The sequence below is a fragment of the Cheilinus undulatus genome, linkage group 14 (genome assembly GCF_018320785.1).
Source record: "Cheilinus undulatus linkage group 14, ASM1832078v1, whole genome shotgun sequence".
Taxonomy (NCBI): Eukaryota; Metazoa; Chordata; class Actinopteri; order Labriformes; family Labridae; genus Cheilinus; species Cheilinus undulatus.
The window spans coordinates 39,416,456-39,441,222 of NC_054878.1; the positions used below are offsets into that span (position 1 = coordinate 39,416,456).

Below are 24,767 nucleotides of genomic sequence, written 5' to 3' on the forward strand. Positions count from 1 at the left end.
TGAACGGCCAAAATAAAATCGCAAAAAAGAGAAGGTGTAGTCATAACAAATATCACAGCAATTTAAAACCCATATCACACGCCTAGATTAACCCCATATCATTTGATTCAATTCTGTAAAATAAATTATTTTTGAGAAACACTCATTTGCCCTCTGGAAATAGGGTATTTTCCTCCCTACATTTTATTTTGAAGGTGTTTACCATTACTGTTGACTTGAACCGTGGCAGCACGTCAACCGTTAGCTCTATCTTCAGGAGACCACGAAACTTCTAACGTTTGTTGAAATAATGCTCCAAAGCCTTTAGATTTTATATGTTGTGTATTTCACAGACTGTGCTGTGGCTCCAGTGAAACTGTCACTCGATGTTTGAGAGTCCTGGATTTGCTACGTTAACGTTTGCCTCAGCAAGCTATCAAACGAAGCTACATAACTAGCTACCTCAGCTTACATCACTACTGTTATTTGGGGATGGACGGGGATTTTCTGCTCGCAATCCAGTTGCAGGAGCAGTTTGACAATGAGTACGAGTCTTCGGTGTTTTCATCAAACGGGTTTGAGGACGATGATCTGGGACAAAGCAGTAAGAAACGGAAGGTGGAGGTAGCTGGAGGTGGTGGCAGCGATGTTGTGCCCTACTGGAAGCCTGCTGCCCAGCCCGAGAGGCCGCTGTCTATCGTGGACGAGAGCTGGGAGATGCTGGACCCCAACCCAGATATCAGAGCCATGTTTCTGGAGTTTAATGACATGTTCTTCTGGGGGAAACTGAGTGGGGTTGAGGTTAAATGGAGCCCCAGAATGACACTGTAAGCCAGTTATTACTTGTCATATTGTTACTGTGTTGTCAAAGTCTGAAACTACACTAATTTGTTATTAAAAACATACAGATTTTTGTATGGGGTCTGGCATAACCATGAGTGGAGAATGGGCTTTGCCCTATTATAATTACCTGGGTAGCCAGTATTAATGGTTAGCATTGATCCTCTCAGTTAAGCTCATGACAGGTGTGTATTTCCATTATCTTATGCTCTTTCTTGCTTGTCTTGCAGGTGTGCTGGCGTGTGTTCATATGAAGGCCGAGGCGGACTGTGTTCAATCAGACTCAGTGTGCCTCTTCTGAAGCTCAGACCAAGAAAAGACCTGGTGGAGGTGAGATGGAATATCATACAACTCTGGCTTTTTTTGATATTTTGTATATTTTTCTCCTTCAGTTATTATTTTTAAGTATTTCAAATCAGTTATGTCACAGATGAGCAAATAAACCGCATAAACTCAACAAAGAATACTAAATTAACATCAAGCAGCGAGATTTACTGTACTGATTTTTGTTTCACTTGTAAAACAGCTCATTATACAGCTTAAAATGTACACAACCTGTTTTCTTATAGTGCTCTGGTGTTTAAAAACACACAATTTACAATACTTTCAAAGGAAAAAAGATTTTAAAAAAGTTGTATTTCAAAAAAAAACCTCTGAAAATACCCCTTTTTACTTTATTTACAGCATCTCCTGAACCTTTGTCCAGAGATAGTTACACTCACAATAGTCATTGAGTCAGATTATAACCAAACTTTCACAGAGAGGACACTGTCTTAACTTAAAAATATATTCTACATTAATGGTTGTGTTTTTGTCTCCTCTTAAGACTCTCCTTCATGAAATGATCCACGCACTGCTATTTGTGACCCAGAACAACAGAGACCGCGATGGTCATGGTCCTGAGTTCTGCAAACACATGAATCGGATCAACGACGCCACAGGGACAAAAATTTCTGTATGTTTATCTACTCCTACAGTATTTCTAAACCATCTTACTTTGTCACAACCTTCAACAGAGAATTCAATGATAGAATAACCATCTAAAACATGTTGCATACCTTTTTCTCCTCTTGGCAGATCTACCACAGTTTCCATGATGAGGTCGATGTGTACCGACAGCACTGGTGGAAATGTGACGGGCCGTGCCAGAACCGCAAACCCTACTTTGGCTATGTGAAGAGGTCCATGAACCGGGCTCCGTCTGCTCTGGACCCCTGGTGGGAGGACCACAGGAGAACATGTGGAGGGACCTACACCAAGGTTAAAGAACCTGAGGGCTACGGTAAAAAAGGCAAGAAGGATGGGAAGTCTTTGGAGAAGAAGGGACCAGGAAATGGAAAGCCTTCGAGTACAATGACAGGTGATGACTTGCTATTATATAACTGTATTTACTCACAAACCCTTCTGCTCCCATGTTAAGCATCCTTTGCCTCCTTTAAAGGGGCTGCATGATTCAAAGTCAATATAATCCAAAGATGGGTCTGTTTACAAAATGCATGCCTCTTTTTTAATATTATATTGAAACATTTAGGGTTTTGTACATTGATAAAATATGCTAACCATTTTGTTTTTCGTCATTACATTTACTATTATAAAGAAATTTGACAGGGAACTGCTTTACCTTGAGCTGGCTTTACTCTGTGTTATTTCAAGCTGACTATCTGCATTGTTTATGCCACACAACCATCATGCAAGATTTTAATTTGAAAAGTCTATGGAATCTATTGTCTCGTTTTCACACGTAAAAAAGCTACAAACAGCGACAAAACTGCTCTCAGCATCCCACACACAGCACTGACAGCAAACACAACTAGCAGCTAAATAATTACAAATGTTCTATGTTAGCTGGTAGTCCACAGGTTGGCCTGTTTCCTGTTTGTTTTCTTTAATTTAGCTTGGTAAGGCATGTAAATATTATTCCTGCTGTTTTCATAGTGGTTTAAGATGCTGTCAAACAGTTTACAAGGGACAAAAATGCATTAAAGTGGGAAAATCTGCTCTTGGCTCAGCACTCACTGTGCAAATGTGAGAAATTGTTCTACGAAAATATCAAACATGCCAAAAATCTGTGTTAATTCTGACTGTTTGGACAAGTTGGGAGCAGCTAGTGGAGCCGTGGTCAGCCATTGAATCCCAATGTACACTGCACAATAAATGGCCTAACCCACAGTCAGACGGAAAGTTTCCCTGATTTCCAAGTAAGTCGTGACTCAAATCGTGTCTTAGTCTTATGAAAAACGCACAGTGTGTGCCCAGCTTTGCATGTCACATAGACTGTTCTGCACATCCATGGCATGGGATATATTTCACATCCATCTGGGCAATAACCCATATACCAGTGATCATCAACTGGAGGCCCAGGGGCCTCATCAGGCCCACAAAGGCTTCCATCCGGCCCCCAGGTGATTACTAAATTCAGAAAATTTGAGAAAGCAGAAATATGGCATAGCATTTTTTGACTTTTTTTTCTTGAAGTTTGAATTAAACCCTCAACCTAGGGGCTTATCAGACAGGAAGCACACTAGTATTTCTGTAATTTGGCATAATTATTGTTATCTTGATTAAAGTTGTGGTTTTTACATTAGTTTTGCACTTGAGGCTCTTTGAGAGTGCACTTTTCCCCTCTCTGAATCTTCATAGAAGATCTGTTTCCTGCTTGAGTTTTTGGCCAATAACAATGCAGCATATTAGCACTTGAACTCAGTGATTGACATCAGGAAGGCTCCAGAAATATGTAGCTAAAATATCCCAACTGTCCCCCTTGTAGCTGGCTGCAGTATAGGGACTGTTATAGCTTAAAATTCCATTTATCTTTGGAAGGAAGTAAATAATATTTTCACAGAATGTGTTAATTAGAAGACTTCAGTTTATTCCACTGTACAGCCCCCCCAGCGTTGGTCAAGAAAAAGCTGGCCCTTGTGAAAATGGAGTTGATGACCCCTGCAATAGACAGTGTTTGGGTAGGACAAAATCTTGGAGACCAATTGGATGGACATTCTGTCACATTCATCAGGGGTTGTCATTTGGGCCAAACCCAAAATGGGTCATTTTGGGTCATTCTCTGAGAGGGAACAAGCATATCAGCTTGAGGCTTTGCCTGTTCCCAAAATGTGAAATCATATTTAAAGGTGAAGTTTTTACATGTGGTATTAGCCCTACAAGTCAAATATAGTGTTTAGTTTTTGTGAATCCTTCCACCACAACAGCCAATTACTGTAGGTCAAACATGTCATACGAAGTCTGGTGCCAGCCAATGAATGTGTACTTTTTTCCCTCTCTGTTTCAGGATTACAGGACATAAGGAACATTATCCCATTTAGTGGCAAAGGCTTCCTGCTGGGAGGGAAGTCACAGCCCTCCACGTCTCAAACCTCAGCAGTTCCTGTCCTGAAAACATCCTCCTCCAGCCCTGTATCCTCTCCAGTGAAACTACTCACTCCTTCACCTCCTGCTAAAAGTCTCAATTCTCCTGTCCGCTCAAATGTGGATACCAAAGGACTCCCTAACCTCTTTCCTTCAGTCAAACCTGCTCCCTCCACAGGACCAAAACCACCTATTAAGAGGTCTGTTAGTAACACACGAGTTTTTGTTAATGTTAATGGCTCACCAGTGAGAATCTCGAAACCTCAAGGTGGCAGTAGCAGCAGCCAGGAAGCTAATAGAATCAAACAGAAGTCCATAGAAGACCTTTTTAACAGCACAAACATCAGAAAACCTCTGAGTCAAACATCAAACTCTAACACTGATAGTGGAAAAGAGTCACCAAACAGAACAAGTGCTATCTCTGCTTCTTCCTTCTTTCCTAAAGGACAAAGTAACAACTCTGCTTCCTTTCCTACATCTAAACCTAGTCCCAGCAGACCCAGCAGTTCTATGTCTTCTGCTTCCGGAATCAAAGGCAGCCCAATTAAACCGACACAATCCAAGTACTTCAGTAATTCTAACAGTGACAGTGCCTCAGGAGAAGTTTCCAGGAAAAGACCATGGGATGAGCGCAGCAGCTCTGCAAGCATCTCTGACTTCTTCCAGAAGACATTAGGCAGCAATTCAGCAGCGTCGAGGGAGTCAGGACAGATAAGATCACCTGCAATGCAGCAAAGAACAAACGCCACGGCTTCTACCAGCTCCTTGTCCTCGTCCTCCTCTTCCTCTACTTCCTCCTCTGCATTAATGGTCAGCTGTCCTGTGTGCCAAGCTAAAGTGCTGGAGTCAAAGATCAACGAGCATCTTGATTCATGCCTCTCCTGAATGAGGAGAAGGATACATACAGGAAAATAAAAGATGCTGAAATAGAAGAAAAATCAACCTCCAAATATCTATCTAAGTTTGTGTGTTACATCGATCTAAAGGTGTCCTAAATATCCTTTTAAATTTTGAAATCTTTACCATTTAGTGGGATAACTTCTCATTAAGAAGATGTTTTGTGTAGGCTGTTAAAGGTTTGGTATACTTTGATACTTTTATTGATACTATGCATTTTAAAACAATAGTCTTTGTATTTTAATGATGGAAAAGTTTAAAAAAAACGCAGAAGCTTTGAGAGGAAACTACAGATCTTGAGTCAGGTTTTTTGCTTAAAGTAAAGCCAAGTCCAAACGTGGGTGAGTATTTTCGAAAGCAGAGGTTTTCAAAAATAATCCAGCCCCAATGAAAAGGCACTGTTGCATGTTGTAAAGAGCATGCCATGTCAGCAGAAGTCTGTTCTTCACTGGCAGCTCAATCAGACTGTAATGATGTCCTTGATTTGCTAATTTTTCTTGCCCCCTCTTCAGTGACCACCACTGATGTTGGCAGCAGGGTTTGCATCTTCAGAGTATTGTATGAAGCATCAGTAACCTCCATTCAGAGGTCTCTGTTCTTCAGCATATTGGGAGTGTAACTGTGCATGTATGCTAAGGAATGTCAAAGGTCCAGTTAGGAATGCTGAAACCAAGAACAAGAAGTTTAGTTCCTGCCTTTCCCATTGAAACCAAATGATAATGTTGCATATCAGTGCCATCAAACAGAGGAGAAATCAGCATGTAGTGTAATGCTACAAGCCCAAAGCTCTAGGAGGTTTTTGGGGACATGAAATGCAGTTTTCTTGTAAACAAAAGGTCAAAACACATTAGAAAAACCTCAGTTTTGAAAAATACACACCCACACATGGACTAGGTATAACAAACCTAAGTTTTCCACATGTTTGACTCTCAATAATGGAATACCTTCCTGTATTAGTGCCTGTTTGACCGTTTCTGCCTTATACCTGGAAAACAGCAGGGTTTAAAGGATAATGTATGCTAAAGGGCTTTTACTTGAACAAATTGTCTGCTAAAAGAAAAAATCATTTTATTTTAGAAAACTGAAACATTTCATTTTTTGTCCAGTGTTACTTTTTGGGTGTTGAATACAGGCAGTTGATTAAAATTTTCTGCTATGATGTGAGGGCTGGCCATATATGGCTTGAATCAGATGCAGTGCTATCTCTGTATAAAGTTGTTGTACCTCCTGTGAGGTTGGCAGGGTTATCCTGTTGTCTCCTTCACCCCTAATCTGACTCTGCTGTCCTTCAGACAGCAGGAGGAGACACCCACTGACCCCTGCTGATCTACAAGAATCAGGTTTCACATTTGCAAGCTATTTATTTTCTGCACGTCTTCACATTTACTCTGCACCATTCTGCAGGGTCAGGAAGGACTAAAGTCTGCCTTCTGCTGAGTAATAATAATGTTCTGTGGTGCTGCTGTACTTCATCCATCAGATATGAAGAAGGTTAATTAAGGATGGGTTAGTTTGACAGTGTGCTGCTACAGGATGACAGTTTTTTTCTGTATGTTCAACTTTTATATGTTGTGTTTTAAAGAAAATGTTGAAGATGTTTAATTTTTTGCCAAATAAAAGTTCTACCTTAATTTAATTACGTATGTATATTCTACAGTGCATCTTTGTAGTTATTCTGTCTAAAGAATCAATTATTTGGGGGCTTGAAAATGCTGAAAACTCACTAAACTTTTCCTAAAATTGACCCTCAGTGGAAGACCTAGAAAAGACCCATGCCAAAATCCCAACATGAAGTCCACCAGCTTCATCTCAATTACAAAATAAGGTGTTTTGATGGTGCCAAATGATTTAAACCTCTGGTAACTTTTGTATACATCATTCTGTTCTCTTCTGCAGTTTCTGGCAAGCCAAGAGTATCACACTGAACATGCCTACATGCAAACATTTCATCATAGCGCCATCTGTTGCCAACAGGAAGTGACATGCATCATTTGTTTACTGCCCGTACTGTACTGAACCTATCAAGCTCAGATTTTTTAAACTTAGGTCCTCAATAACTGTCCCCAACACGTGTTTAATTAATGGATGCTTTGGATAACTTTAATATTAAACATCTCATTTCATTCTAATTTCACATGTATGATCAAGGTCTCTGCCTTTCTATACATTAGAAGGTCAATTTTATCATCTTTGTAGCGCCCTCCGACTGACAACAGGAAGTAGCACAGCAGTGCCATTTCTCTATTCCTCTTACAGAATGCCTCAATATTTGTCCACAACACTGACATATCTAATAAAAGGACACCACACTTCTGTTTATGAGCGTTTTAATTTCTTGCCAATTTCACAAGAAGTTGGACTAATTCTGATATGAAACATCTGATACCATTCAAATTTCACATGTATGATCAAGGTCTGCCCCTCTACACATTAAAAGGTAAATTTTTATCATTTTTTTTGCCCCCCCTATTGGCAACATGAAGTAGCAAAACAGCGCCATTTCTCTATTCCTCTTACAGAAATGCCTCAATATTCATCCACAACTCTAACACATCTAATAAAAGGTCACCACATTTCCATTTGCAGGCATTTTAATTTCTCGCCAATTTCACAGGAAGTTGGACTAATTCTGATATGAAACATCTGATTCCATTCAAATTTCACATGTATGATCAGGGTCTACCCCGCTACACATTCAAATGTTGATTTTGTAGTTTGCTGTAGCACTACCTTCTGTAAGACACCAGTAGCAACGCCTACAAATTACATCCCATTTTTTAAATGTTTTTTACAAAATATATATTGGTTCTGGCTTGGTCACCTTTACATATCAGCATCTTCCTTTGTCATTATGCCATAGACTGTTCAAACCCCAATGTGCTCATTCTTTTTCAATTTAATGGCAGTCCTGAGAGGATCTATGTAGTTTCTCTGCTGTGCTGCAGGTTGCTATTACCCAAGTAACAGACCTGCAGTTGCCACACACCCTGACATGCACTGGGTGTGAGGGCCCTTCACTGCTGCTTGCAGCCCTGGTTTCCTTTTGTATTAGTATCTTTCATTATCCTATTTAGTTACAACATATCTAGAATTAAGCTTGCTAAATCTCTTTAAGGCATTTTTCAACCACAGAAATTGGTTTACTACATTGCTACTATATTGAAGTGTTTTTGCTGAGCCAGATTGAGTTTTAGATTTGGATTTGGATTAAAAAAAAAAATTCATTTAGATACACAGTCAAGGTTGTATTAGCAGCTTTATCCATGAAGAGACCTTCAATGAACTCAGTTGTGACGGTAAAGGCAGACAAAGTGGAAATGTCAGAGCTGGTGAGTGAGCTGACAGAGGGGGAGGAGGGGGAGGGCAGGGGTCAGACAGCGTGAGGCCAGCTGCTGGTTAGGACCCCGCCCTCCGGTCTCTTTAGGACAGATTGCACAGAGGCCAGAGGCAAAAACAACACACGTCAGCACATAGACCAAACATCCATCTCATTTCAATTACCACAGTCTGCTGCTGCTGCTGCTGCAAATGTTTGATACCATCTGTCTGCATGTGCATCTGTCTTTGAAGTGAATACATCTGGAGAGGAAGGCATGGCTTTATACTTGCTTCCAACCGTAGGGGCCTTCAGTATGACCTAATTACCAAAGAAAACAAAAGATATGTGTAGGAGCCATGAATGAATAAACAAATTACACACAAATCACATGAGCATGGACGTGGCCACCGTACCATTTAACTAACCTGTTTATCATTGTGGTCAGGGGAAGAGGTGTTTTGGCTGTTTTCTGTTATCATGGGAGATAAGTTGAGATCTTAAGAAAGCAACCTGTTTTTATTTATTGTAGCAAAGCTGAGCAAAATTAAATGCACATATCCCAAGCACATGTTTGCAACTCAATGAAAACTAGTCCTTCTTTTGGTCCCAACCCAAGAACCAATGGTTTAGAAAGTGACAAAATAGCCACAATAATTCCCACGGAAATAACTCACACTTTCCTGTCAGAAATAAGGAAGGAAGCCTTAAGGAAGAAGCTGTTTTTTCATCGTTTGACCCCATAACAGGCAAGTATTACACATATTTGTCCCTATTGGGCCTGAATAAATCCTTTATGTGTTTATTTTAGTTTTATCGTGGAAGAAGCTTCCAATCATATATATTTTTGGTGATTCTACACAATAAAACATATAGCCATTCTCACTACAATGACCATAACGTCATTCTAGTCCCCTCCTGGGGCCCCTCAGAGGAGGAAAAACTCGTGTCAATGACAGCAGCTGTTCTAACCAGCCACTCCTCTTCTCTGACCTGCTGTACGCTAACACTATAGTTTAACACTATAGGGAGCTGACCTCCTCCAAACACACATACACAGACTCCCTCCCTTCTTTTTTTCAGTGCTTTTGTGTCTCTCTGACAGTGATGCATCCCAGACAAGCTCCAAGTTCAATGTAATATTTGCAGGTTGCATTTGTGTAGCTTTTATATGCTCTAATGATGCATTAAAGAAAAAATATATATAGTCCTAGGTGGTACATTTATGTTCGCGTTTGGGTTTTTACACTATATTAGTACGATATATTGGACTTAAAGGCGTTTCTTATACTGAATTATACGTGATTGGGATTGTCTTATTAAGATCAACCAACAATTTGTCACAATTTCGCCCACAGTAGTGAGAATTAAATCAAAGTGGTCCTTTCCTGGACCTACATAAATAATAAAATTCCCCATTCAAACAAAAAATTAATGACCTTTATCAGTTTTAACCCATATTATGGTGAGAATTAATACAATTATACACCAAAACTATCAAACATTATAAATACAAATGATGAGAGAATCCAGGGTTATTGTAGGTGTTTTGCGTCATGATGAGTAATTACCGTAATTTTTTCTGAGATATCACTTTCCAGCTGAGACATAATCGGATATCTTTGCCCCATTATTAGCTGGCCCGTGCTAAGTGACGTAAACTCATTGTGCTTTTAGTAAGGCAGATTAACACCAGCATGCTAGGGTTACAAAATCCCCAGGGGGTGCCATCATATGCCTAATCCTCTGATCTCAGGAGGCAGTGATGATGGTGATGGTGGAGATGAAAGCTTACAGAGGAGTCCTTCAGCTCATAAATACCCCCAGTGAGACAGATTGCCCTTCATTAGTCCTTCTAAATTGTGCAGCTGTGCACTACCAGCTGATGGCTAATTGTTTTGAGAGCTGGATTATGATAAACAGTGGATGTGTGGTGTTTTCAAGGGAAAATGTGCCATGATGTGTAAACTGATCATGCCATTGAACCCACCAAATACTGTTAAAGCTTTAGGACTCAAAATAACTGATCATTCATCCAGTAAAAAATCCTTAAACCATTGATATTAGTACGTTTTGTACAGCCCAAGGTTGCTTTAATATAACCTTGAGCATATGATTAGTAGTTAAGAAACAAATTAAATAAAGAAAACAGCATAGATCTGAATTGACACACTTAAGATTGAGCATTAGTAAACCTATTTTAACGTAGTTTGCTAACACACATTTTCATCTAACTTGCAGCATCTTGTAGCCTACTTCAGAAGCAAATAACAGAGAAAATGGTATACACTAAAGTGTTTAGGGCTTGTGTGTCTTGAAAAAGTGTTTAGCATTAGAGTGGCTAACGTAAAACAATAGCAAACACATCACCACCCTGCTTATAAACAGCCATGGTTAAAAAGCATAGAGAAATCAGAGTTAGCAAGTGAGTAGCAATTTTAAAGAATGCAGCTTTAATGCGAGCTAACAAGCAGCTAATTTTAACCTACTTCAAAAATAAATGAAATTGAGAAATTGGCACAGAAGAAGGATTGTCATACAAGTGTGTTAAACAGTGGTAAATCTATCTTTGCTAATACACATAGCCATCTAGCAAACCATTAGTATAGCTTAGCAGAGAGAATGGCACAAAACAATGAGTTTAGAATAAAGTGTTTAGCTCTTGTGTACCTAACATAAAATTCAGGAAGCTATTACAATTGCCATCTATATGCTAGCGCACCTCAGAAGCATATCAAATTTAGAAAATGGCGAGGGAAAAAAATGTGGTTAGCATTAGAGTGGCTTGTGGTGATTTGGTGTTTATTTATTGAAATTTGAATGAATAATTCACCTAGATAACAAGCTACTCATGTTAGCTTATTTTGAATACAAAAAAGAGAAGGTGGCACAGAGGACGGATTAGGTTACAGGTGTCTTAAAATTGGTTGACCTAGCGTAAACTGTGTTCCACCCAGCAGTCTAGCTTAGCTTACTTCACAAATAAATAGCAGAGAAAATGGCACTGGAAGATTTGAGTTAAAGAATATTTAGCATTTGTGTAGCTTAAGTAAAACAATAGCATAGCCAACATAGCAGCCATCTAGCTAACAGCATGTTAGCATATTTCAGAAACAAAGCTTGTAAAATGGCAAGGAGTAAAACAGCCTATTGAAAGTGATGTCAGCTTCTTTAGGGTAATGTGTCTTGTTTTGAACACTGTTTATATCTTTTTGTTTTCCTTTGAGAAAACATGTGTTGTTAGACTACAATTTGTTATCCCTGAAAGACAGCTTCACAAACCTTTTTGTTCTAATAATTTGGTTTTTAGGAAAAATACTCTATTGCTTATACTCATTAATTGGCAAGCATGTGTAAAAAAACAGCATGGAAAATAAAGAAAGGTGTCTTTTTTAAGCTTGAGGCCCTAGTGCATATCATACTGTATGATTAAAGTTTAGTTCATGTCAATAAAACTTTCAGGAATACCAGGCTGGAGGCATCATCCATCTGCCTGACTCTGTTGCTGTGTCTGTGTTTGTGTGTGGTACAACACATGCTGCTCTTTTGCTGAGGAGTGTGTGATGCTTTTGTGTGTTAGTTTCAAGGTTATTGTTGTGTTATTGTTGTGACGGGGTTGTAGACTGGGGGGGGCGGGAAGTGAAGCCCACCATCTGTCCTTTATGCTCCAACTATTGTCTTCCACACACGCACACTCCAGTCATGACCCCACAGTCTCTGTGAACACACTAATGGGGAGATGTACCATTTTCTTATTGCTGGGAATCAGATCATAACCCACATTAACACCAATGGACAGATTTTTGAAGTATTGACTATTGATGTCAACAGGAAACAGTCATTGTTAACAGAGACAGACAATTAAATAGATGAATTCAAATAACCTTGCTTTTTCAATAGGCCTGTATAACCAGTAGCTTGTCTTTTTGTATGCTGGCCAAATTTGCATGCATTTATGTGGATAGCTATATTTTATTTCTGAAAAAAAGTTAAAAGACGCCATTGTTTATGCTCAGTTGTGGCAGTGTGTCACTATTTTTATTACAATCATATAATTTTCCTTCATTTTTTTTTCCTGCCTAACTGTTCTATTAAAATCATTATCTATAATAACTGAAATATGTAAAAATAAAGAAGAAAATAAAGATTCAGTTACTCTGCTTGAAGAGTTGGAAGGGATACGCCCAGCAGTCACTGTGTTAAATGGACAGGAAGCGGATTTAACTATTTAGTCACAATCCAGCATGGTCAAGCTCACAACAATTAGCTAGAGCGAGACCTAAAAGTAGTATTCAAAACAAAAGCTAAAGGTTATTTTTATAGTACAGATAGCTTGTGCTGTTTTGTTATACAAAACATATTTCCAATGTTGGATCTAAACTGGCTTTTAAAGTTGACACAGTATAAAATAAAGCCTATGTTTTACTCTATTTTGTTTGCAAAATGACACACAAGAGCAGCAACAATAGTAGCCTAGTCAGTGTATTTATAGTCTTACTGGTCATTCTTCTAAATCCAGATGCAGGTGTTAAAATAGTAACTGTTTTCCATTGCAATTGTTTTATTTTTGTCATTACTATCAACAACAAAAAAAAATGCAATAACATCCAGAAGGGCATGATTTAGACCAGGGTTTCTCAACTGGTTCAGGGTCAGGAGGACCCACCTCCACCCTGTTAATGGCAAATTTTGACACACTTTTCTTTGATTTTTCAATCATAACCAAATGCATTATTGAGCAGTTTGATCTTGATGTGGAGAAAAAAGATGTGGAGAGGTGGAGGAGTACCCTTCAAAACAAAAGCACATCATAAACTTTTTGCCACATTTTTTTTTCCAGGCACACATCTGTGACCCACTGAAAATGGATTTAAGACCCAATTTTGGATCCCGACCCACCAGTTGTGAACCAAGGATTTCGGTTACTGAAAGTGTCTTTGTTTACCAAAACTTCTGTTTCAAAAACAGGCTATTTGGAAATACTTTCATACATTATAAAGGCAATGTACAGATTATAAAATACATTGTGTATCTTTAAATAAAATAGCACAAAACCTTTACTTAGACGATATTAGCCTATCATAACGTAGGGCACTTATTGATTATTAACGCTTTAATCCATTTATGTTTTTGTTCAGATGTAAATCTATCTTGTTTTATAAACAATATCTTACATTTTTAAACTTTGACGGCGGGAGTTTATTTTGACATGCATTACCGGATATGTGATCACTAACATCCGGGTAGCTTGACGTGGCGTCGCTGGCCGCCCTGGGCAGAGAAAACCACGGCTGTTGCTCTGGTTGTTTCGTGCGCGAGACGACTGTTTATTCCGACCGTTGGGAGGATTTAAGGACTTAATTGTCAACCCCTGTCCAAATACTGGAAATATTTCGCTGAGTTACTCACAGGACAATGAATGGTAAGTCAACGAACGGTTCGTTGGGCGGAATGGCCTGTATCGAGGGTCTTCCCCCACTGCCGAAGAGCCTGAGCGGCTTGCTGAACTCAAGCGGCGGCTCCTGGAGAGAAATGGAGAGGATGTACGTGAAGAAAACCATGATCCAGGACGACCTGAGCCGAGGTAGAAACAACACCGACAACCTACTGGCCAACAAGCCGGCCAACCTCGACGCTGCCTTGGCTCTTTTACGGAAAGAGATGGTAAGTATTTTACGGAGTGTTTGTTTATTTGAAGAGAAGAAAGTGGTCGGTTTTCACCACTGGTTTGTTGGAAGCTGGTTAATCCCTACACGCTGAACAGCCGAACCTCCCAAAGAAACTGCGGCAGTTTGGCGTTGCTTAGCTTTTGGGCATATTAACACACCTCTTAGCAGTGTGTTTGGTGTGTTAATACATTTTAGACACCCCTTTTGAATTCGGCACACGTATCAGTTACCATACACCGTTTACTATTGGTAAAACGTCAACTTTAGGTCCTTTAAGTTGCTTTTTCGCGACAGCCCTCCTACATTTTCAACTGAAGATGGTAGTACCAGACCCGTCCCAAAATATGAGGATTTTAGCATTTCTATGAATTCTTTTAAGTGTATTCCAGCTTACGTGTGCCCAGGGTGGAGGAAAGCCCTGTCAATTTCTGGAGTATGCCATTTTTAATTCACTAAGTCTTTCCTAATCACTTGAGGATAAAACGCGATTTCGTAAATGGAACCTGGCATTGGCATACCTCGATTGAAGAGAAAGCAGGATCAGGAGCAGCTTTGCATTGGATGACACAAATTAAAGCATTAGGCTTGTACTGATTTTTATTCTAAGCTGAATTTAATACCTTTTAGCTTAGGGGAGTTAGGGTTAGGTGAACTAATACATGTTATTACATTCACTGAGAAGTTAACTGAGTGAAACACTAAATACACACCCTGCATACTCCCCCGCCAGGAGCAGGGATTTTAATAACCAGAGCCAGGCCAGATTTCATTTTCAAGGTATACTCCCCCACATGACAATAGCCTGTCTCCTAACATCCAGCTGTTTGGATGAGAAAGGTCAAACTTCTAATGAAACTTCACCACTTTTGGATATTATGACATGCTTTACTAAATCCTGTTTTGACTTCATGTGTTGTACCCTCCCTGCAGTAAATCCCAGGCTACTCCAGGCTTATTGCTTTGTTGTTAATATATTGCTCTGAGACTTTGAGTTCATATTTTCTAATAAGTTGGCAGTGTCCTATATTTTGGAGTCTGTAAGCCGCTGGAGAACAGAGCCGGCTCTCAGCTGTTTGTCCTGACTCTGACTTGCACGTCTGCCCAGTGTAATTTGTTTGAAAGACAATGCAGTGACCCAGAGTTCAAACTGCACTGTCAGCTCAGTGCTATGCAGTGGAAATGCCCTTTTTAAGCCTGCCTTTGACTCTTTTGGTGTTGATTTTAGACATCATTGTAAGAAGAGAACAGATAGGGCTTGATTTCATTACTTTTACTTGTTTTATATTATTTACGGCAAAACATTTACATGATTAGTGATTTTGAACTGATAGATAAAATGAAAATAGTTGAAAGGAAACAATATCTCTCCAAAATTTTTTTTCTGAAAAACAGTCCAAAAACAGTTCTTAAATAACAGTTTTTAATAAAAACCATTTTAGGTGTGTATAATATTATCTGCATACGTGTAAGAGCTGCTTAGATAAACTCTGATCTATTTTGATGGTGGTATTGGGTAGTTGGTAGTCTCAACTGGATGGTTGTGGGTTTGATCTCCAGCTCCTGCAGTGTCGACGTGGCTGCCATCGCTGTGTCAGTGGCGTCAGTGTGTATAAATGACCATGTATGATGGCCACTCTACTTCACCATGATTTTGTGAATGTGGAGTAAAGGGGAGTGAAAGCGATACACAAGCTCAAGTCCATTTGTCATGAGCTAAATTGTTATTTTAGATTTCAGTATCCCTGGCCCTACATTTTACAATCTGTGCATCTCTATTTTTTGGGTTAGGATTTGCTGCATTTCTTTGTCTGTTGTCCTGAGCAATCATTCACATCATAGATGGATTAAAAAGTAATTGCTAACCTTCCTTTTAACCAAAAATGTTGAATTTATCATCATACTGAAGGACAGAAAAGGCTTTACTCTGCCCCAGATAAACAGTTTCCTGCTAATCTTGTTTTGCCTTGCAATTTTTAATATCTAATGGCTTTTCTCTAACACAACAAGACTTTTAAGCTTCAAATTGGACCTTTAAAATGTCAGTATTTCTCATTTTATTTCTGAAGTAATAATAATACATCACACTTATATAGCGCTTTTTTGGACACTCTAAGATGTTTTAATCTGGAGATAATCAACTGAAACTGATTAAATTTGGCAACCGTAGTCCTGTCATTGTGAATCTGGTTTTGGTGCCACACATTAACAACAGTACTGTGGTTGTTGGGGGTGCATGTAGAGTTGAAAGGGCAAAGCTGGGGTCTTGAGAGCATTAATCTTGGATTATCTCAGGAAAAAAACTTGTATCACTTTAACCTCTTAAGGGACTTATATTTAGCACGTGCATCTTATGTACATTCATGTAGGGTTGTCACAATCCTGGATTTTTAAACTTAACAATAATTTACTGTTAACTTTGTTATTACCAAAAATGATGGCAAACTCCTGCACACTCCTACTTGCAGTAATACTATGTGTTAGTGCAGTTTAGACAGTCCTCTCTCATTTGCTCATGTTGTCTTGGATCCATAGTTTCTTAAAAGCTCCGTACTCTGGTACTATCATTACAGTAACTGATTCTGTATTTTTTAAAATGCATAGTATCCAAAATTTTTACAGTATGTCAAATCTTGAAATCCATGGTTAGTATATTGAACATTTTTCAAACGGTTAAACTTGAAAAATGGTTTGCTTTTTCCACACAGGCCTGAGAGAAACCAAAGGTTTACAACAGGGTATCCAAACTACAGCCTTTGGGTCAAATAAGACCTGTGGGCAGCAGAAAATTCAAAAAATTAAGTGAAATATGACAAATATTACAATGTGAAGTTTGTGCTTGATTGTATTGTCCTTATTAGTTTTAAATGCAGTGCTGCTGTGATAAGTCTGTAAACAAACATTTTGACAAGTTGCATTCTCTCATGACTAAAATGGTAAACATATTGACAACCGAAACAATAATGATAGCTTAATTCCTAACACTTTTATAAATAAAAACACAAGGATTACAGTAGCAAATTTGCAAGGCATGTTTTGCTATTCATCTGCAGGCAGCATCACTCAGATGTTGAGAGCTTTGTGCAGTTTTCTCTCTTCTGCGGAGCTTTTTGTCCTGTCAGCTAGTACTGGAAAACTGTCTTGTATGGTTGTTATGTCTTGAACCAATTACTCATATATCTTATTGTATAATGAATTGGTTTCCCTAACTGTTATAGACTTAAGTTGGGGTCTATCAAATAAAAAAATGGACAACCCTGGTCTAGAAACAGCAAGCATTGTTTGGAAATCAATAAAACAGCTGAGGAAATATCACTTTATCACATAGTAATGTTTGATCTGAATCTTAATGCTGCTCTCTTCCAGGTGGGTTTGCGTCAGCAGGACATGTCCCTGCTGTGTCAGCTGTGGTCGCTGCATGAGTCCATCCAGGAGTACAAGGGCAGCTGCCAGGACCTGAGCGCTGCCTCCAGCCTCAACGGCTACTTCGACGAGGATGATGAGTACTACCCGGAGCCTGGTGCCACACCCACCGAGGAACGAACAGACGGAGAGATCGGAGACAGCACATCATCCATGGCCACAGCCAAGAACGGAAGCAGCATCAGCAAAGACGACAGCTGGGACTCCTTTCATGTTACTATCTGAGGATGCTGATTTTGGTGCACAATTTGGGGTTTAAAGACTGAGTTAAGCTGGAGGAGCTGGCTCTGGAAACTTATTTGCCTCAAGAAGGAACCGCTTGGTTAGAGATAGTGGATAATCTCTGCACCATAAAAGACTGTGAAAATAAAGCTCCAGCTTAACTCCTACTACTCCTCAGGTGAAGCACACTCCTGCTTGTGCTGCAGAAGTTTGTATTTCTTTTTTTGCAGCGTGACCAGGAGTTCCGTCAGACTGCAGAGTTTTGACAAAGGGCACTCAAACTCAGGAGTTGAGATGGATTGTACTCCCAAGGCTCCATATACTCAAATATTGCAATATGTATTTGATATCTTTATATAAACAGCTCTGCTGCTTCTCTATCAAGCATTTTTTGCTAACCAGCCATCCCTTTGTGGCAGAACTTTTTTTTTTCTTTTTTTTTTTTTTTTACATATACAAAATCTATGAACAAAGTTGTATTATTTATTATATAATATAAATAACAAACTATTCACTTTCCTATTACTCTCTATGGATGTTTTGTACCATTAGTCTACCAGGTACAGCCATGCATTAGCAGCCCTAAAGAACTTGGACTTCAAAGGTGAAGAAATATATGAGACGTCTGTCTGAGACTTTGCAATCAGTGTTAATGCAAAGAAACTATGAACTGTGTGGACATACAAATGGATGAAGATGGTGCTTGTGCTTCTTTAAGCGGGAAAATTATTCATTGACATGAATCAAGGTTGCCTCAACTGGAGTTCAAGAAAAAGGTGAAATCTTAAGACTCAGTTACCATGTGAAAATGCTGCAAAGACAGAGTGTCAGCTTAACTTTCTTTGCATTTTGGAAAACTGATATTTGCTCTGAAAATGTAAAATGCTGGAAACAATTCAAAAATGTTTGCATAGGTCACACAAAACATGGAAATCCAGCTTACCAGGCTGCAGATAGTGCACTTCCCCAAACCTTCTAAGCTGTTGGATGCAAAGCAGGACCTTGACTGGGTGTTGTGAAAGACCCAGATGGTTTCTGTCAAGCAAATGATGCATTATACATCAACTTGGCTGTAGTTCTTGTGCTTTTGCCCTTGATTTCTGTGGGTTATAACTTGTATACTAATCTGTGATATCTAGGGCAATGTGACACATTGTGCAAGTAACATGAGGACGTGAGGTTTTGTTTCAAGCTGCAAAATGATAAAAAAAAGAAAAAAGATAGAAACAAACTAAACATTAAGAAATGGTTCATGTTGTACTTAAATACAGTTATACTTAAACACATATCCAAATAGCAGAGCTTATTATGCAGCATAGACTGAAAATTATCAGGATATATGATTCAGTGCGTTTACATGCAAAGTTAAGTCTTACTACAGCTTTTTCTCACTTAAGTGATTTAACTGGACTACTCTCTTTGTCCCAGGATAGGTGGCTTGCAGATGGCAGCAGGTCACAGTGAGGAACTCTAGATGGGGAACAGGAAGTGATTTCTGCATAGAAAAGTGCTATCAAAATGCCAAACATGTATGCTGTTTACAACTATGTCAACTGGTCAAATAAAAAATACCATGAGCTACATTTAAGTCCCTAGAGTAGTGAAGCATTAAGGCAAATTTTTAAAGCAGATGTAGATTTTAAGCCTCCGTCTAAAGCTTGACGAATGGGAGTAAGTCACTAACATATTGTCCAGTTTGGTTCAGTACGGTTTGGCGATGTAAATCCTTACCCAGTTTATGCCTTAAAAGCTGATGTTTGTGTTTCAATAGGAACTCCAGCTCTTTGTAAAGATTCAGTTCAGTAATGAAAGCTGGCCATTTTCTTCCTATAAGCTTTTCCTTTGGTACCAGTCTGTTTTTTAATACCTATATTAAAAATGACAAAAATAGATAAACAGGAAACTGGCTCTCAAACAGGAGCCAGCTTCTATTGTTTGTATGAAAGAGCCAGGTTTTACAACCATCCCATTTATGAATGACACACTCTTACTGAGTCATTTATCCCACAAGGTTTATGTGCTTAACATTATATTGTCATTCCTATTAAAGAGAGTGTTTATAGCTGAACAAGGGAGAAAAGCTGTTAAAGAGGCACATCCCGGCTTTTAGCTCAAGACAAAACTCAAGTCTCTTTTCTCCTTTCATCTGGCTGGATGTTAACCTCGCAAAGCAGATGGATACGCCCGTCGTGACATAAGCAACAAGCAGCAGCAAGAGGCCGGTGCAATTATGGCGGAAGACATTAGCGTGAATGCTGCTAGTGCCAGTTTTATCAGAACATGACAACATTTTTTCGTTAAAAGAAGAACAAAGAGCAGCAGTGAGTTGTTTTCTTTTCCAAAACAACAAAAGTCATTTACTGACATGTCTGCGGTCGCCATGGTTCGCGTTGTTCCTCGGTAGCTGCGCACATGCACCTTGGTCGTGGTTACGTTACGTGTTTTGTTGCTCTGATTGGCCCGTAAAGATGTGTTGGACAGAAGGTTCATCCAATCACCCTCCGAGTTTTTTTCAAATCCTCTGCCCTTTCCCAAACACTTAGTATTGAAGGTTTTCCAGATAGATGTGTGAAACAAATCCCTCTGGCATGTCAGCTTAGCTGGATGTACAGTAGGAGGTCTATAGGAGTACATCATTTGTGATATTGATAGCCTCTATAGGCAAAGTGGTTAACCCCTGGAAAGTGTTGGGATCATACCCGGTGTTTGTAGAAAATTTCTGATGATAACTGCAGCATACGGGTCCACCTTGAGCTTTAATGTACTAACTTTCCTCCATTCTTATTGATTCCTTACTAGTATTCTTCACTTCCTGCCCCCCATCTGACATGCACATTTCATCAGGATCAGGGGACTGCAAACAACCTACACATGCATCAGGGCAGAACTGATTTATCAACAGAGACATGTCTTGACTCTTGCAGTTGATCTTACTAAAGATTTAGCAAGCAGTGTATTGGTCATTTTGTACATGCGCTATATACTGTTTTTTTGCTCAATATGACCCATCTAGCTTACCTGCTACGCTAAGTATTCTTGTAGACTTGTGGGTCAACTGTGGAGCATGTCCAGAACACATAGGCCATGTTGGGTCCTAATAAGGTGTATACATGCAAGAGAAAGTCAATACCCAACTACATTATCTAGGTGAATTAGTCCAGATTGGAGACATTTTACTCTGGACTAACATGATTTATCAACTCTTTCTCTAACTGCATGTAAACGTACTGAATCATTCAGCTATTTCAACATAACCTGCTTCAAGAATCAATTTTTATCAGATAGATGTTGCCTAGAATTTAGAAACCCTGTCTGCTAACACATAATGTCACTGAATTTGCACTCTGTAGTGGGATTGTGAGGCCAGCATGTTTGGAGAGTTCAGTTTTGGTCTAACAGATTTGTTTACCTTGGTGTCTGTGGCCTTCAAATGTTGCTCACAGTGTAAACACAGAGCTGAAAACTGGGTTGCATTTATCAACTAAATACAGGGTACTTTATACTGCTTTGTGTGCTTAACTTATATTCTGGCAACAATAAGACGCATTATACTAGCTCAAGATTAGGCTTGATATGGATGGATATTTGTAGGTATGGTAGAAGAGTTTCAACATACTTACAAACCTTCCAAAAGCCTCTTAAACTACGTAGTCTCATCTTAAACTGAACTAGATAGCTCTCTGTTGAATTTCTGCTTTTTAAATCTAGCTTTGAATTCACAAATGCAGCCTTAACTTAGGCTCAAAGTATTGGTTTCAATAGGTGAAAACACTTAGATGTGAACAAATTCTTACTTATGCTACACAGTCTGCACAGTCTTCCTAAATATCTACAGCAAAGATTGTCGCTGCACCTGTAGCATGCAACACACAGCAGCTGTTACATCACTCATACTCTTTCAACACCCACCATCGCTCTGAGAAGGTGTGGAGAGTTCCAGTAGCGAGTTAAAGCTGTATCTGTTATGTAGACTGGTTCACTACCTATTTGTGTGCTTGTAGAACACAAACCAAAGACACTAAAATGAAATGTATTTGACTTGAGGTGCTGAAGAAATCAACTGCTTTTGAATGTTTACATCCTACTTTAAAGGTACAGTACATCATGACACCAGATGTCCTGAAGAATGTCTAAACGAAGCATATCGCAGTTGATGAATGGAGTTAAAACTTACACAAACATGTTTTCTCTGTCATTCTTAGGAGATGGTTTGCATTGCAGTGATAGTTAGCTGTCTTAAAGAAGTATGTTCTGCTGACTGACATAAAGTTCAGTGGTTTTGTAAAAATTGGTGTCACAAACTGACGAGTGAAAGGCACAGTAGCTTCACGTAACATAAAAACCTCCTGAAGTCATCAAAACAGTATTTGTCACTGTGTTCAAACCTCTAATCACAACAGTTATCTCTCATTACATGGTACAACTTTAAAGGAGTAGTTACACATTTTAGGGATTGTGCTTATTTGGTTGAAATGACCTTTTTCTAAATAATTAATACTCTGATACCTTTTTAATTCAAGGAGTTTTAAAGTGATACAGTTTGATATTTTGTTAACCATAGTTGAAATTGTGATGCTATAGTTCCATAAACTACATCTGTTTCAAAAGACAGGGGCATGGTGGGAAAAAGCAATCAAAAATTGCAGGTAATTCATGTGATAGCCTATATGAGCTATAAGAACCAGCCTGTATCAGTTATAAATATCAGCTGTTAATATCAGTCTGTATCAGCTTTAGATATTACCCTATATTAGCTGTTAATATCAGCCTTATTCAGATGGCAATACTGGCCTATATCAGCTGTAAATATCAGCCAAATCGGTGGTAAGAATTTGTCTGTTTCGGCTGTCAATATTGACCTGTCTTGACTCTAAATATCAGACTGTATTGTCTGTAAATGCCAGCCTTATTCACCTCTCAATATTGGCCTATATCAGCTGTGAATAGCAGCCTATATTGGGGATAATCATTTGTCTATTTTGGCTGTACATATAGGCCTGTATTGACTGTAAATATCAACCTATATTGGCTATAAATATCAGCCTATATCTGCCATGGATACCACACTATTTCAGCTGTTAATATCAGTCTATTTTGGCTGTAAATATCAGCCTTAATCAGCTGTCAATACTGGCCTATATCAGCTGTGAATATCAGCCTATATTGGGTGTAAGTATTGACCTATATCAGTTACACCATCAATTAATCAGTTAGTGAATTTCCCTTCGGGGATAAATAAAGTTCTTGTATTGTACACATTCCCACCTTCATCGGCTTTAAAAATTGAAACATCAGCCTTAAGTATAGGACTTTGTTAGCTGTAAATATCGGCCTGTATCAGGTGTAAATATTGGCCCATGTCAGCTGTTAATACCAGCCCATACTGTCTATATTTATCAGCCATATGATCCAGTAAGTTTGTGGAGTTATGACAGTGTCTATGCCATACCCAGTAAGCATATTTCCTAAAATATTGAAACTATTCCTTTAACAAACAAAACCTTAGAGTAAATTTTAAACTTCCAGAGTATTCTTCTTGCCATCTTTAGCAGCTGAACGAGCGTTTCTTCTTCAAATACCATCAAAATCATCAACACTAGTCAGCTTTTAATGCCGACAACTTGTCCTGTTAATATCCATTATGCAGGTTTTGTAAATACAGACTTCCTAAATGATTCCTCATAATAATACAACTCTCAATACTGACTCTATCTTTATATAATAACTTAAATTGAATGTTTTCTTTGTTATTTGTTTAAGAATATGTTCATTTTGTCTGTAAAGTTAGCCTGCCAAGAATGCTATGAATATCTGCAGTCAAATTTCCCATTTAGGGTCAGTTTAAAAAGCCAGTCACTTCACTTAAAGCACATTGGAAACAAGTATCTGTCTGATGTATTTTAGTAAAACTCCTGACCCCAAACTTTTTATTGGATGTTGACACAATTAGTGCCTTTGTAAAGTTTCAGGTCTTGTACTTGTAGCTTGATGTTCTGGATGGGGACGAGTATTTACCACAAACTGAATGACTTGTTTGACATGCACTTGGTAATTAAAGCTGCTACATGCCCAGTTTTAAACTTCAAACTCCAAATCTCTTAAAAGTCATGTATTTATCATCACAGCTTCCATAAAAAGCTGCTGAAAATGTTTGGTATTTTTTGTTTGTTTTACCCTTTGGTCAAAGTCTCCTTTTTTATTTTATTGAGCAGGAAGCAGCTGTTGGGAGTGGTGCATTTTTGATGCTTTCTCCCTCTGAACTTGAGTTTCTTCATGCTCTCTCTCCACAAAGTGAACCACTTGTCTTCCTGTCTGGGTTGAAGCTTCCCAGAAATTGTACACATCAAACATCAACCACAAGATATACAAAAATAACTCCTCCATTTATGCCGTCAAACTCTTCACATGTAGCAGCTTTGACTTCCAAAATTTGTACCAGCCTTAATTAGTCATGTAATTCATGCTACACGGTGCACTGCTTGCTTGCACAAAGATTGCAAGTATTCCAGCTATGGATTTGCACTTGTTTGTGGTCTTACGTGTGAAATCCTGCAAAATTATAACTACCTAATCCTCTTTGACTTGGTGTTTTAGACACAGGCTCACTGTTCTCATTAAACAGTAACATTTCTGCAACTAAATCCAGCACAAGAGAGTGAAACACCAGCAAAGTATATCCAGTATATGTTGAATAATGTGATTTTTCCTGCTATTAAACCCCATTTTTTGTGTGATGATTGGATGTGTAACGTGGTGGTGTCATCTCAGGGTAAATTTGTGGCTCTGTCACCCTGGAGGGAAAAAAGTAATCTTAAATATTTGAACACGATTGTAATGTGACACTGTGATTTGTTGGTGTTTTTATATTCAAAAGAAAAAGCTGCATTTCCACCAAGCAATCTGGCTCTGTTCAGTTTGGTATAGTATGCAAAATTTGTGTTTTCACTGTTGAAAATTGGAAAGGTATTAAAATAACCAATCCATACTGTCCTTCCTTCTTGGCACATTTTTGTCGGGGTATAAAATAGGGATGTGTGTGATTAGCTGGTTTAAACCAGATC

The 24,767-nt window shown here is 38.8% G+C and overlaps 2 protein-coding genes across 2 annotated transcripts; both read left to right on the forward strand.

Moving 5' to 3' along the window:
- The first annotated feature begins 220 nt into the window (after positions 1-220).
- sprtn (SprT-like N-terminal domain) lies at positions 221-6,693 on the forward strand. Its single transcript, XM_041805893.1, has 5 exons — positions 221-806; positions 1,050-1,149; positions 1,646-1,774; positions 1,897-2,179; positions 4,106-6,693. The coding sequence occupies exons 1-5, from the start codon at positions 472-474 to the stop codon at positions 5,065-5,067; spliced, it is 1,809 nt and encodes a 602-aa protein (XP_041661827.1). The 5' UTR covers positions 221-471; the 3' UTR covers positions 5,068-6,693.
- Positions 6,694-13,679: 6,986 nt separating this feature from the next.
- fam89a (family with sequence similarity 89 member A) lies at positions 13,680-19,981 on the forward strand. Its single transcript, XM_041805405.1, has 2 exons — positions 13,680-14,059; positions 17,428-19,981. Exons 1-2 carry the CDS (start codon positions 13,811-13,813, stop codon positions 17,707-17,709), a joined length of 531 nt encoding a protein of 176 aa, XP_041661339.1. The 5' UTR covers positions 13,680-13,810; the 3' UTR covers positions 17,710-19,981.
- The last annotated feature ends 4,786 nt before the right edge of the window (positions 19,982-24,767 follow it).